This window comes from Rhamphochromis sp. 'chilingali', assembly GCF_963969265.1.
Source record: "Rhamphochromis sp. 'chilingali' genome assembly, chromosome: 14".
Taxonomy (NCBI): Eukaryota; Metazoa; Chordata; class Actinopteri; order Cichliformes; family Cichlidae; genus Rhamphochromis; species Rhamphochromis sp. 'chilingali'.
The window spans coordinates 35309548-35324405 of record NC_137941.1 but is presented as its reverse complement, the minus strand read 5'-3'; the positions used below and the strand labels follow the sequence as shown (position 1 = coordinate 35324405).

General features: G+C 42.0%; 1 protein-coding gene across 1 annotated transcript in view; it reads right to left on the bottom strand.

Annotated features, from left to right (window-relative positions):
- ttn.2 (titin, tandem duplicate 2) overlaps positions 1 to 14858 on the bottom strand; it is a 218262-nt gene that overhangs the window by 147526 nt on the left and 55878 nt on the right. The window contains exons 53-73 of the mRNA XM_080904000.1: positions 14557 to 14844; positions 14180 to 14458; positions 13608 to 13889; positions 13094 to 13372; positions 12731 to 13009; positions 12372 to 12650; positions 11997 to 12284; positions 11630 to 11908; positions 11038 to 11319; positions 8916 to 9194; positions 8519 to 8800; positions 8139 to 8417; positions 7627 to 7914; positions 3840 to 4118; positions 3274 to 3555; positions 2402 to 2680; positions 2021 to 2308; positions 1357 to 1644; positions 932 to 1222; positions 281 to 568; positions 22 to 132 (exon numbers count right to left, since the gene is read on the bottom strand). Coding sequence (XP_080760126.1) covers positions 22 to 132; positions 281 to 568; positions 932 to 1222; positions 1357 to 1644; positions 2021 to 2308; positions 2402 to 2680; positions 3274 to 3555; positions 3840 to 4118; positions 7627 to 7914; positions 8139 to 8417; positions 8519 to 8800; positions 8916 to 9194; positions 11038 to 11319; positions 11630 to 11908; positions 11997 to 12284; positions 12372 to 12650; positions 12731 to 13009; positions 13094 to 13372; positions 13608 to 13889; positions 14180 to 14458; positions 14557 to 14844 — 5769 coding nt within the window. The remainder of the gene's footprint in view (positions 1 to 21; positions 133 to 280; positions 569 to 931; positions 1223 to 1356; positions 1645 to 2020; positions 2309 to 2401; positions 2681 to 3273; positions 3556 to 3839; positions 4119 to 7626; positions 7915 to 8138; positions 8418 to 8518; positions 8801 to 8915; positions 9195 to 11037; positions 11320 to 11629; positions 11909 to 11996; positions 12285 to 12371; positions 12651 to 12730; positions 13010 to 13093; positions 13373 to 13607; positions 13890 to 14179; positions 14459 to 14556; positions 14845 to 14858) is intronic.

The following is a 14858-nucleotide window of genomic DNA, read 5'->3' as shown; positions in this document are numbered from 1 at the left end:
TGCAAATGTTGAGACCCTCACTCTCGGTAACGTGTGCAGTTTTAGGCTCTTCAATGAAGAACAGATTGTCCAGTTTTTTGGATGGAGAAGCTGCTGGAGCTTCAGCAGGAGACAGAGCTGCTCCAGGTTTCTCTGCAAGATGACAAACTACAAATGAAAGATTCTCAAAAGCAACAAAAATCTGAATTTTTCAACTTTTGAGAAATAAAAACAATTACAAATAAATAAAATCTTAGAGTACAGATCTGAGGGGATTTAACCTTTTTTTTTTTTTTTTTACCTTTGACAGTGACTTTGGCTTTGCAGAATTCGCTGCCAGCCTCATTGGTAGCCTTGCAGAGGTAGTCACCAGCATTGAGTTTAGAGACTGTGCTGATCTCCAGACATGCTGTGCCATCAGAAAAGCTGATTCTAGTGCTGCTGGATGGTGTCAACTCCTTCCTGTCCTTCATCCACTGGATCTTCAGAGGGGAAGATCCACAGACATGGCACCTGAGAATTAGCTTTTCGCCGTCATCCACAGTTGCTGGTTTGAGAGGTACGTCAAACACTGGGGGCTTCTTGGCCTCTGAAAGAGAGATAAGCCAGTCTGATTTATCTGACTGTACTGCTGTCAGTGCTCAGATTCAGATTCATAAACACATCTGAAGACCTTTAAACAAAGACTTCAAAGTAAATTCGAATAACAGGGTTAAAAAGCAAATATACATGAAGAGAAAAAGTCTGACTTGAAGCCTTCATTAGTTGACAATTTAAGCAAGATGTTTAACCAACAGTCCAAATCATCAAAGATTATAACAATGGAATAAAGAAAACCAGAGACTTCGATAAACATACCAAACCACTAAATAAGCTCCGTCATTTTTTAATCATTCCTGCTAGCTGTCATTCTGTGAGCATCAATTATGCTTCGACTTTAAATCAAACATACCTGAGATGCCAACAGTGACATCACAGGAGGCTTTCCCAGCTTCATTAGAGGCCTGGCACGAGTACCTTCCGCTGTCAATCACTTGGCTGTTTTTAATGCACAGCACTGCCACATTACTCTTAAAGCTGATGTCATACTTGTCAGAACTCTGTATCTCCATGTCATCTTTGAACCAGCTGACTGAAATGGGCTGCGACCCGGAGACTCGGCCCTCAATCTTCACCAGTTTGCCCTCCATGTCCTCGATGTGCTCTGAGGGCTTTTTGGTGAACACTGGAGGATTTTTGCGCTCTGAAATCAAGACAAGAAAGTAAGAATGATGAGAAGGGGAGCAGCTTTCAAAGACAAAACAATGTCCTTCGAGAGACGTGAATGCTTTAGAAGAGAGAGCCGAGATGGCATGAGTGTGCCCCAGGTTCAAATACCTTTGACAGTGATATCAGAGGAACAAGAGTCCTTCCCCATGTCATTAGAGGCGTGGCAGAAGTACCTCCCTGTATCTGATTTATCTGCCTTCAGAATGGTCAGGTGAGGTGTATTATCCACACAGCTAATCTTATAATTCCCCCCAGAGCGAATATCTTTGTGGTCTTTGGACCAAGTGACTTTAATGGGGGTAGAACCAGTCATGTGACATTCCAGCTCAATGCTGTCACCCACTGTCACCTCCTGTAGTGACAATTTCCTGTCAAATACCGGAGGGTATCTGGGTTCTGCAGAGTGGCGAATGAATGAAAGGAAGATAAAAGAACAAATCTTTAGATGGACACGATTAAACAGTTTGGGGCCTTAAACAGCCCAGCACCATCTGACCAAAGTGCTGTCAAAAATAATAAACAAAAGACATTTAGAACGTCTAGAACGTGAAAGAGAAAGGTGGTTAAGTACAACAGAGTGGGGCATTTTCAGAAACGTGAGGAGCAGTGACCAGAAGTCATGAGGTCTCCTAACACAGTTTCACAATAAATAGAAGACTCGTTTTTGTCTAGTCAGAATCAGTAGGTGACGGTGAGATATCTAAACGTTACACTGTTTGCTTCATAAGCATCCAGTATTAATGAATCAACCATCCAATCATGCGTCACACACCTTGCAGAGTGAGCTTGGCTCTGCATGAAGCTGAGCCCACACTGTTGGTGGCCACACAAGTGTACTCCCCAGAGTGCCTCATCTCACTGTTGTTGATCTGCAGAACAGCTGTGTTATCATCGTACAGCATGGAAAACTCCTCCCCCTGACTCAGAGGTTTGCCGTCTTTCAGCCAGGACACCTCGATGGGCAATGAGCCAGCCACGCGGCACTCAAAGCGCACTGGCTGGCCCTCAGTTTGCTGCAGGCTGGTGATCTTCTTTGGGAATGATGGTGGCGTTTTAGCTTCTGTAAAAGATAAACACATGGCAGACATTAGTCTGAAAAGCCAGTGATTTTTACAAAGGTATAAATTCAGTAATCTGGAAAACTAGGTTTTACCTTGCACATTGAGTCTGCAGCTGGAGGAAGCAGAGCCAATCCTGTTCTCTGCCTTGCAGGTGTACTCTCCGATATCGGACTTGGTGGCTTTACTTAGCTTCAAACAGGCAACACCCTTTGTGTACTCCAGCTTGCAGGTGGGGCTAGACCTGACTTTGCCATCAGCCTTGAACCAGGACACCTTGATCTCAGGTGTGCCTGCAACCTGACATTTCAGACAGACAGCATCTCCAGCTGTCACCTCCATGGGCTCCAGTGACTCAGTAAAATATGGTGGCTCTGTGTGTGCAAACGCCAGAAAACATAGGGACACACTGTAAATTAAATCAGATCTGCAGGCTTTGGGACAGCTACACATATAATAAGTCTTGCTTTGAGTGTGGTTGTATGTATTATTGCTTATAGATTAACCTATCAGGCTTTTCCTCATCATATAGTCTTATATGCAATTTTACTGAATAAAAGTGGGCGACTGTAACATCCATAATGCAAAACCTCTGGCTTCTGTATGTTTGAGGTTTCCATATTTTTATACCTTTGCAATGTGCTGATATCAGTTTGTTACTTATTACTGCAGGTTTACAACCACTGCACACTGCTTCTAAGTAGAGTCTCCTGATTTGCCTAATCAGAAGGAAAGACTTTGTTGAGGTGGTCGGCTCTGAAGAGAGTATAAAGTTTGACTCTCGATTATTACCTAATAAGGGGCATTTTTCATTCTTTTAACTATTCAGTTTGTGTTGCTCTTTCTATCTAACATTCACACACATTTGTACTCTGGTGGATGCATCGGACGCTTGCCCAAGAATATTTTGCAGGAACAAATCAACAAATGAACCCAAACAGAGTGGGTTCAGTGATCTTGTACTAACCGAGGATAGAAACCACTGCCTCACACGTGTCTTTCCCAGCATCGTTGCACACTTGGCAGCAGTATTTTCCTGCAGCCTCCTTGTCATCAGTGCTGAGACACTCTAAGATACAGGAGCTTTCTGTTGTGGTAATGTTGTATTTGTATGAAGCAAAGATCTGCTGGCCATCTTTGTACCAGCTCACAGTGATCATGGGGGTGCCCGTGTATGTACACTCCAGGGTTAATGGTTTGCCCTTCTCAACTGATATGTCCTTCAGCTTCTTTGAGAAAGTTGCTGGCTCTGAAAAACACAATATGTTATTAAAATGATTGCGTTAGAAGAAATTTATAGACAAGAAAAACCTAAAGTCGATTGCATTTAACTAATTAATGTTGCTAGCAGAAAGGTGTGTGGTGCCACTGAAAAGATATTTGCCCCTTTCCTGATCTTAAAATATCTGTCACATGTACGTGTTTTAATATTAACCAAAGGTAACAAAGTTACCCAAACCTTACCTGGGATTAACCACATTTTAAAAATATATATTTTTTAGTGAAATAAGAAATAAGTTCTTTCTGGCCAACCTTTGACAGTGAGATTCACTGGATAGCTTTCTTTTCCTGCGTCATTAATGATCTGACAGGTGTACTCTCCAGCATGAGATTTGTCCACGTTGTAAAGCTCTAATAGAACTTTGTTATCATCCAGGGAGAAATCGTAGCCATGTCCAGCTACGATCTCTTTCGTCCCTCTGAACCACTTGAGTTTGAGAGGGGCGCTGCCTTTCACCATGGCTGAGAACGTCACATTAGAGCCTGGCATGGCCTCCACTGGCTGCGGTGGCACCACAAACGTTGGAGGTTCTGGGTCCAAACAGAAATATCAAACATTTCTATCAGACATAGAATTGTCAGGGCAATAACAGAACGGGCTAAAACGATAAGATGACTGCATTACAATCTGAATTGTTGCCAAAAACTGTGATTTTTGCCTCAGTGAATAATAAAGGATTCTGATTCTACTTCTATCTTAACTGTTTAATAAAGGTATTGGGGGGCAGGAGGTGGGGCCCGTCACATGTGTGGGCACCACAGAGGACAGGTGGTCTCCTGTGGGGTGCTTGTATCTTTTCCCAACCTGGTTGGTACAGTGGTCCAGACAAGTCAAACACCTTGCAACCAAAGAAAACATCAGCAAGTAGAAAACTGCAAATTAATGTTCACAGTGGAATAAAACAAAACCTCACAAAAACAATATTGATTTAAAGGAGACAATAATGTGACGGAACAGCTGAGAAGGTGACTGATAGCAAATGTGTATCTACAGGATTGCATGAATCATGTGTTGAGCACACACATTACTCCAACACTTCTTTCAATCCACAGCTCTTGTCTCGCCTAAATAATTTTTAATGTAATTATATTTCCGTTTGTTTTGTGTGCTTTTGCTGCAATTGTCTATTTGCTGGTGTTTTCTTAGGTTGCAGTGCATTTGAACCTGCAGAGCCACTGGGAGTGGGGTCTGCCAGTAGTGAACACTATATTTTAGGGTCTTTACCTTACAATATAAAGCACCTTGAGGCAACTGTTGTTATAATTTGGTGCTTTATGAATAAATAAAATTTTATTGAATTCTGTTATTGTGAATTTTGATATAAAACACCACCTGTTACGCCTGAAACCGTTTTCTAACATTCTAACAACAGTCAAAATCCAAGAATATATCAGATACATTCTGCATAAATATAGATTTTTACAAGTTTATCAGTTCACTATTTTTAACACATTTTTTATGATTAGTTGTCATAAGTACAAAGACAGTAATCAAAGAACATTGTCACTTTAGATTTGATTTGTGATGTTGCAGAGCTCTGTGTGCATACTCTGATGAGAACAGACACAGATGGTTTTGTGCATGGACTGTAGGATTTATTTGTCACAGAACTGTTTTTCATTGTAAATGGTAAATGGCCTGTATTTGTATAGTGCTTTATTTAGTCCCTGTGGACCCCAAAGCGCTTTACAGTCAGTCATTCACACACTGGTGATGGCAAGCTACATTGTAGCCACAGCTGCCCAGGGGCGCACTGACAGAGGCGAGGCTGCCGGAAACTGGCGCCACCGGGCCCTCTGACCCGTAGGTAACGGTGAAGTGTCTTGCCCAGGGACACAACGACCGAGACTGTCGGTAAAGTGTGTTGGAGATAACCTCACAGGTGACACACTTGGCGTTTTTTTTGCTGGCTTGTCGGTAGCAGCTCCTGAAACGCAAGTGTGGCACACATCTGTTCGACCAAATCCAGTTAATCTAAGCGCCAGTTAACCTGGAACAGCGGCCGCCGGTCCGAGTGTCAGGTGAACTGAACTTCAGGTAAGAAGTTATGACCTGCAGTCTATCTGGGTCAGATATCAACCAAGTTTAGGTGGAGTTCATTTTCCTTGTGCTGACTCTTTACAGTCAGTTACAATAACTCGTACTGCGTGCTAGCTAGCATGACAAACTTTTTATACAGCTGGGTGGGTGCTATGATGTTACTGATAGTGAACTTTATTCATAAGGTTAGTTAGTAGAGTTGCCAACCGTCCTGTAAAAATGAAATGGTCCCGCATTCAGAGAAAATGTTACGCGTTTCGTATTGAGCTGAGAAGAGACACAGTTTTTTTCAGCTATAATGAAAAAAAGACACAAAGTTGGATTTATTCTGTCTTTATGCTGCACAGCTGCCTCTTCTTCTCTCATTCTCTCCCCCGCCCTCTCCTGTTCCTACTTCAATCATGAAACTGATCAATGATCAGCTGATCGGCTTTTCTCTCTTGTTTGTTTATCGCCCACTTTGCGCCAGAAAGAGGAAACCAGCGGATGTCGCGCTAAACAACAGCAGCACGTTTAAGCTTGATCAGCTGTTGTTAGAATGTGTTTAATATTAATTTCTAGTATCAGCTGATGTTTGCTGGAGCCACAGCTGTAAAGCTGCTGGTCATGATGTCGGTTTGGATATCCTAAATGGTCCGTATTTGTATAGCACTTTACTAGTCCCTAAGGACCCCAAAGCGCTTTACACATCCAGTCATCCACCCATTCACACACACATTCACACACTGGTGATGGCAGCTACATTGTAGCCACAGCCACCCTAATGAGAGGGAAACATGAAGGTGAAACCAGGAGATGTCCTTACTGAATCATCAGAGCTGAGCAGGTGATGGTTTACCTTTTAGGTGACAGGAATGAGTTGAAGGGAAGTTATGAACTGTTTCTGAGAGACAAATAACACCAGGATCCTTTTCTAAGCAGCTGACAGCTGGTAACTGCGCAGGGGCGGGTCTAGCAAAGTTTTGCCAGGGGGCCAGGTAGGGCATTAACAGGGAGAGGGGGGCACAAAGAAATACTTTTCTTTCTTATTCTCATTTAAAATGTCTAGCTTTTATTAAATAATTATCTGAATCTTGTGAACAAAGTTTTTATCTGACGTAAAATGTATAGAAATCATACATATACCAAAAAGATATCAAGTGTACATCACTGTCACCACAACGTTTGTTTTCAGTCAAAGGCTTTATGGCTTTAATACCTGGTGGGTCGGTCTGTAGTGAAAATGCCCAATTTTTTTGTCCCAGTCCAGCCCTGCAGGTTAATACTGGCAGTGTCACCATGCCAGCTGACTGTATTTCATCATCAGCCAGTGTTGTTCTTGATCAATATTACCAAAGTTTACCATAAGGCAGCATAGAAAGTATTTACTTGCTTTCAGGTTTTATTCAAATGTTAGTCTTTTCATTTGTTTCCCCACTTTTTTCCTGTTTCAAAATCAAACATCAGTTTGTGAGAAGATTATCTTCTGTTTCTAATAAGCAGATAAAGTTTTGCATTGGCCAATATGCCAATTGTTTGTTACAAATGTTCGTATTTTAATATTCAAAAATGTTTTTGCCCAAAACATATGTGCACTATATGTCAGTAAAACTACTATGCAAATATTGCTGTCCTTGAATGCTGAGTAAGCACTGACAAAGCACTGATTGTATCTCTTGTACTTTATCAACGCAGTATCTAAAAACTTTGCACCGTAGTGGTTAAAATCTCATTCTAATAACAGTTAAAAGCACATTCGGATTTTTAGGTTTACAGGGTTATTGAATTATGGTTAATGGTTGGTAGACATTTTTTTTAACATTATCTGCCAATTACATCTGCCACCCTTCTCCAAATATGTGCCCCTTCTTGGCCCCCCCAACAAAAATTTTCTAGACACGCCACTGCTTTTCACTGAATTAATTGGAGGCAGCTCAGAGAAACGGGTGCTGAAACATTCAACAGACAGCAGCAACATAAAGACTTCTTTGACTGGGATACTGGGATTGGGATACTGACCTCGAACAACCAGGAAGGCTGTAGTTTCTGTGGTTCCCGCCTTGTTGACAGCCTTACATTTGTATGCTCCAGAGTCAGCCAGCTTCAGCGTGAGCACCCTTAGTGTACAGTTGTTGTCACTGAATGAAATCTCATAATTTGGCCCACTCTTTATCTCCTCGTCATTGTGGTACCATGAAATGGTAAAAGGAGATGAGCCTGACACTTTGCACTCCATTTCTAAAGGTGTTCCAACAACAGTGGTACAGTCTTTAAGTTTCCGTGAGAATGTTGGAGGAATCGTCTTATCTGTTTCAGAGGGAAACAAACAATGCTGTTAAAGAGTATCCATTTGTCAAGAAAAGTACCGTAATTTTTGGACTATAAGGCGCACTTAAAATCTCCAAAATCGACAGTGCGCCTTATAGTCTGAAAAATACGATACTAGGGTAAAAGTACTTTCAATGAATCCTCTTCCCTCATGAACACACTGATCAGCATATTCCAGCTCAAGGTACGAAGACGTTACCTACCTAAAACCGTGAGATTGATTTTACTCAGGTCCTTCCCAACTTCATTCATAATCTCAAATGTGTATTCTCCAGAGTCAACTTTCTCAGCAGACAGCACATTCAGGCTCGAAATCATCCGGGAAAATGAGATTTTGTATTTTCTCCCAGAAGCCAGCTCAGCACCATCTTTGAACCACTTGGGTATGAGCTCTGGGGTTCCACACACTTTGACCTCCAGGGCAGCCATATCACCTGCCGTCACACTCAGAGCATCCGGCTTGTCCACTATTTTAGCAGGCTCTGGAGTCAACAGAGAGGGAGCAGAAAATACTTAAAATCACACATTCAGGCTCCAGGTAGAAAAACAAAACAGAAAGAGAGAGAATTATATGATTACAAACCTAGAACAGTCAAGTTAGCGAAACACTCCACACTCCCAGCATCGTTTCTGAGTTGGCAGGTATATTTGCCTGCCGTAGTTGCATCAGCGTTAAAGATTTTAACTGCCACCTGGTTGTTTTCATAGGTGATTTTCCTGTTGTCACTGTCCCTGAGAATGTGATCCTTGTCTTGAACCCAGGACACAGTAATGGGTTCAGAGCCTTTAACAGTGGCCACAAGGGTCACCTCCCCTCCCAGTATCACTGTAATGTTTGACAGTCTCTTCACAAATGATGGTGGCTCTGAAGAGAGGAGAAAAACAGCGCAAAGGCAAAGTCAGCAAGGTGACAAAGTCATTTGAAAATCTAATTTTATTTTATACTATTTTAATTTAATGCTATCGCGATTTCTACTGACCTCTGAGTTTAATTGATGTCTGGCAGGTATCGCTTCCTACACTGTTTGACACTTTGCACTCGTATTCGCCGGCGTCTGAGGGCTCTATTCCAATGACATGCAGTGTGGCTGAGCTGCCCTCGCTCACCAGCTTAAACTTCCTGCTCTCCATGAGAGGTTTTCTGTCTTTAAACCAGGTGATCTGGAATGGAGCTGTACCACTGATCTCGCAGTACAAACTTACGTCCTTACCCTTCAGCCCTTCAACAGGCTGGGGTATTTTGACAAAAGATGGGGGGTCTATAGAAAGATGATGGAACCGTTAAAGAGGAATACACGAGGGAAACAATTCATATCTAGATCTTAAAACTGGAATCCATAACTGTTGAATGAAGCTCAAAGCTGCCAGTGTTGAAAACGTTACTATAGATTAACGGGTGGAATTTTTGTAAGAACATTAAGTCTTAGAAAAGATTGTATATTTCATGTGGAAATTTTATGGAACAATTTGTCATGGTCCGTCAGTCCTCGCTGGTCGAACTGCTTTTAATGTTATGTCATTTGTATGGTTTGTTTTTAGTCCCCTGTTTCTGTACTGTACTGTATTTATTCTTATTGTATTCTAATTTTTGCTTCATAACTTTTGCACTGTCCACTTCCTGCTGTGACAAAACAAATTTCCCACGTGTGGGACTAATAAAGGTTATCTTATCTTGTCTTATCTTTCCCTCTGTGTGCGTTTGTGTGTGTGGCCAGTGTGCCGGTTCTCGGGCAACACCAGGCTGGTGGCGTTCCCGGGCTAAGAACAGCCACACCTGCTCTTCAATCAGGATCCATCTGCTGCCAGCGATCCTCATCAACTGTCTGCTATTTAACAGTGTGGCTGGGCTTCGATCAACGCTCTATCGCTGAGTGGCAAAGTTAGCACAAGCCCGGCTCGCGGAAACTGAAAGCTGTCTCAGGCCATCGTCTGGTGAAAACGTTTACTAAATCGTTACGTCTTGTTTTGTCAGGTAATCACGGGAATTTTGGAAATCCCACTGTTTTGAACACTTTTTGCTTCTCACTGTTTATTCTAATACTGTAAATAAATTCACAGTCGCTACCAGGAAAGTCCTGAGTTTGGGTCATGTTCCTAACACAAAATTGGAATGTGGAATTTTGCTGGGGTCTTAGAATTTGTTGGAACTGCAATTAGAATAGCAGATCTCTAAGAAATGTGGAAAATGAAGTTGGAAGTTGTAGTGACAGCAAATGCGTAATTTAAGTGTGGTTTAAGTTCAGTGGAAATTTTGGAATTGTTGAAATTTGTTACGGAACTTGGAATTTTTCTAAACTGGTGTGGAATTTTGGGGAAAGTGAATTTGAACTATGATGCAGATGAGCTGTTAGAGTTGTAAACACATATTTGGTATGCTGCTGCGCAGTCTGCTGGAAATACATCTGAGACTGTGTCATTTTTGTTCTATCGTTAATTAAAATAAGGGCTTGTACGAACTACTGCATTCTGTTTTTATTGACATTTTACACAGTGTCTTATCTTTGATGGAACTGGAGTCGGAGTTTAGAAATGTACCTTCAAATATTTTTATACCAAAACGGTTGATCTAAGTACAAATGGACACAGTTGTAAGACTATTGAGATGTGTAGAGATGTTATGTTATCTTGCACTGCAGCTAAGATCATGGAATGATAGAAATGTATCAGAAACTACAACAAGCCAGCACGTTTGTGGAAAAAAACCTATTTGTTGTACTGCAGACAGGATGGTGAATTCCTTTAGAGTTGTAGAAGTTCAAGCATATGTTGCTGGAGCTACAGGTAGAATGGCTTGGATTTTAACAAAGAGCATTACAGTTAACTTAAACGGTTCCATCTCGGTAAGCGTGAAGCGTTATGTAAAATGTATTGGCTCAAGTGAAATGATCTGTTTTGACTTGCAGATTAACATTTTCAGCGGTACAAGAAAGGGAAAAGCCTCAGATGACCCTCGACCATACTGGATTGTTAAATAAAGTAGTGCAATCAGTTATGGATACCAGCTTTAAGCAGTGGAACACAGCTATATAACCCACCAATACACTGAACAGCCACTGTGATCAGAATAATAAAATATATTTCAGAAGTCCACGGGATGCTAACCTTTAATGGTAAGTGTAGTGCTGCAGCTCACACTGCCAGCATCATTCTGAGCCTCACAGGTGTAAACTCCATCATCCTCAAAACTAGTGGAGACCAGTGCTAGCACTGCTACTGAGTCAACAAACGACGTCCTGTAGTTGCCACCGTCTGTAACTTTGGTGTCGTTTTTGTACCAGGTAATTTTCAGAGGGACTGTGCCACTGACTTTGCACTCCAGGCGGAGTGACTCACCCTGCTTCAAAAACTTATTGGCAGGGAGTTTCAGTAGAAATTCAGGTGGTTCTGGAAAGCCAAAACACAGATATGTTATCAGCTGAGGAAACACTCACCATTTAACATGGTTAAGATGGGCAGGAGATGAGCAGATGAGATAAGCCAAGAATGACGGGTTAGAAGGAAAAGCAAAATGGCTGCGTGAATGCCATACAAATGCTAAATATATTGCTTCATAGAAAACGCAGCAGTGGAAAAGCTGTACATAATAAACAAAATGCTGCAAAGCTACACAAAATGTAACTGAAGGATTGCCAGCGATGAAGAAATGAGATAAATACATCTCTGCAAGGATTGATTTAAAACATGTAAATCCAACCTTTTACTGTCAGGTTTGCACTACAGTGTACGGAGCCAGCATCATTGCTGACTTGGCAAGAGTAGACTCCACTCTGTGTGACGCCCACTGAATAGAGCTCTAAGAAACAGGACAGCCCATCAAGCCCTATTAAACAAGTAGGCCCAGTCATAAGCTCTGTGTCGTCCTTAAACCATTTGACTGTGAAGGGAGGAGTTCCCTTAAAAGTGCCTTTGAAGCGTGCAGTGGCTTTGGGTAGAGCTGTCTGCGACTCGGGCACTGTCACAAAGCTTGGAGGTTCTGAACACAAGATGAACAAGGTTAAAGATGTACTCACCTTTGGTTTAGGATCATATGACCAATCATGTTAAAAAAAGCAGTGTCTGACCTTTGACCACGATGGACCCACTGCATTCACAGCTTCCTGCTGCGTTAGTCAGTTTGCAAGAGTATAACCCTGCGTCAGCTCTCTCTAGCTGTTCAATTTCAATGGACACAGAGTTGTCCTGCTGAATGAGCTTGTGCTTTAGACCACTAGAGATTTTGGTTCCATCTTTCTTCCATTCCACAGAGATGGGTAGAGAACCAGATATTTTGCAACATATCTGAACAAAGGACCCCAATATCTCGTGCATGTCTACCAGGGGTTTGATGAAGCTTGGGGCAATTACTTGCTCTGTTGCCAAGAGAACACCAAGACACAAGTTAGACTTTGTGAACATATTATTATGTATAGCAGCAGCGGCGTGTTTTTGAAACTAACCTAATACAATTAGCTTGACTTTGCAGGTACAGCTACTGATGTAGTTTACCACCTCAAAGACATACTCTCCTTCATCCTCTGTCTGCGCAGCCTGAATCTTTAAGCTGCTGATATTGTTCTCAAAGATCAGCTTGTGCTGCCTGATGGACTTAAGCTCCCTGCCATCTTTCATCCATTTCACCCTGAGTTCAGGGGAGCCTGTAACCTTACAGTCCAGACTGACTGGATCTCCAACTGTAACCTTTACCACCTCAGGTTTCTCTGTGATCTGCGGAGGCACTAAAATCCCAAGCAAAGTCAACAATTCAGAACGTTTCTGAGCCAGAGTGTAAAAAGATTTTATAGCTGCAACTAGTTACCTTGCACTGTGAGGGCGGCAAAACACTTATCCTGCCCAGCCTCATTTACCACCTGGCAGGTGTATTTGCCACTGTGTATCGCCTCACAGGCAGGGATCCGGAGTGTAGCCACATTGCTTTCAAATGTTCTCTGAATCTTTGGATCCTCCAATATCCAATTCTCATCTTTTTTCCACTGTACAGAGGTGATGGGAGAGCCTTTCACAATGCACTGAAACTCTGCCATTTTACCCAGAACAGTAGCAGTGTTCTCAATTGTCTTGATGAATGTTGGTGGTTCTATTAGGAAAGAATGAAATATTAAAGTTTAAAGACCTCACCTCAAATGAAAATATGCAGAATTATTCTTCTGCTTAGACCAACCTTTGAGGCTTAGTGTAGTCTTACAAGTACAGCTTTCCACCTCGTTAGCAACAGTGCATTGATATTCACCAATATCTACAGCATCACATTTGTGCACTTCAAGACACACAGTGTCATTTAACTGAGAGAAGGCATGTTTAGCACTGGGTTTGAGCTCCTTTCCATCTTTGTGCCATGTTATCTCAAAGGGACCCGTCCCAGCAACTTGACACTCTAACATGGCAGTGGAGCCCTTCACAACATCAGCTCGAGCCAGTTCTCTAATAAATGATGGCGGTTCTGAAATGAGGGAGAGCAAACGGTCATGAACCTATTCTACTCCAGCAGGTCCATACTTGCTGGTCCAGAGGTTTACAGTTCATATAGGTAAAAATATTGGATAGCCCTGTTGTTTATTTTATGTTTAACTTAAATCAGATCAGTCTAGCTCTTTGTTTGAGGGAAACCACTGCTTTGAATTCAATGCTGTTGTAATTCTAGCACAATGAACATCGTGTACTTTGATTCAACACACCTTTGACCTTCAACTCCATGCTGCAGCTCTCACTGCCAGCTTCATTACGAGCTTCGCAGTAGTAAAGCCCACTATGTTTAACTTCAGCCCCACAGACTTCCAGTGTTGCCACAGAGTTGACAAAGGCCATCTTATAGTGATCAGTGGGGCTGATTTCAGAGCCTTCTTTGAACCAGTAGATGTCAATCTCAGGTGTGCCGGTCACCTGGCACTCAAAAACCTTACTCTGACCAGGACAAACTACAGACACACGGGCTGGGATGTGTGTAAACTTTGGAGGCACTAAGGAATAAAAGAGAGTGACTGATAAACCATCAGATGAACAACATGGGGGACACATTCACAAAGTGCATGTTTCCATCCAAGTGTTGATAACATTTTAAGCAAACTCATAGCAAGTTTTGGGAACTTGCAAGGGGGGTGTTTTGGAAAATTTAGGTACGAATTATCAGTCGAAAGTGGAGATTTAATGTGAATCAAAGGGAAAAGGTCAAATATAATGTGAGAAAAATGTCTCCAACAGATGGCTGGAGGCATACTTGGCAACTCAGTTTCACATAAAGCTTAATAACCTTTGACAAAGAGTGTTGCTTGGCATGAAGCGGAGCCAACATCGTTCTGTATTTGGCAGACATAGTCTCCAGAATCTGTGGTTTTTGCGAAGAAGAGTTCCAGTGTGCTCGAGGTGTTATCTTTGATCACTGACCAGTCAGCACTGGACAGGATCTCTTTACTGCTTTTAAACCATTTGGTGGTGAGTGGTGGTGTGCCAGAGAACAGTACACTAAATTGGACTTTTGAGCCAGGCAAAACATTTATGGATTCAGGTTTTTCAAGAATGCACGGGGATTCTGAAAGACAGAGACAAAGCAATTCTGGGTAAAAATGCTTCTAACTATATTTCTTTGTACACATCCATCTGCTCAATGGTACAAAAATGTGTTCAGACCTTTCACAAATAAGACTCCAGAGCACTGGACCGTTCCTGCTTTATTTGTAGCAATGCAGGTATAATTGCCACTGTCTTTAGTGTCAAGATTGGAGATTTCTAGAAACGGAACATTTTCAAAGAATGTGCATTTGTGTTTGTCATCGGTCTGGATCTCTTTCTCATCTTTGTACCACTGTATGGTTATTGGAAGAGAACCAGACACGAGACACTCCAGATGTGCAAATGATCCTTTGACACCCTCTGTCTGTTTCAGTTTTCTTGTAAAAGACGGAGGAATTATTTGATCTAACATGGACAAA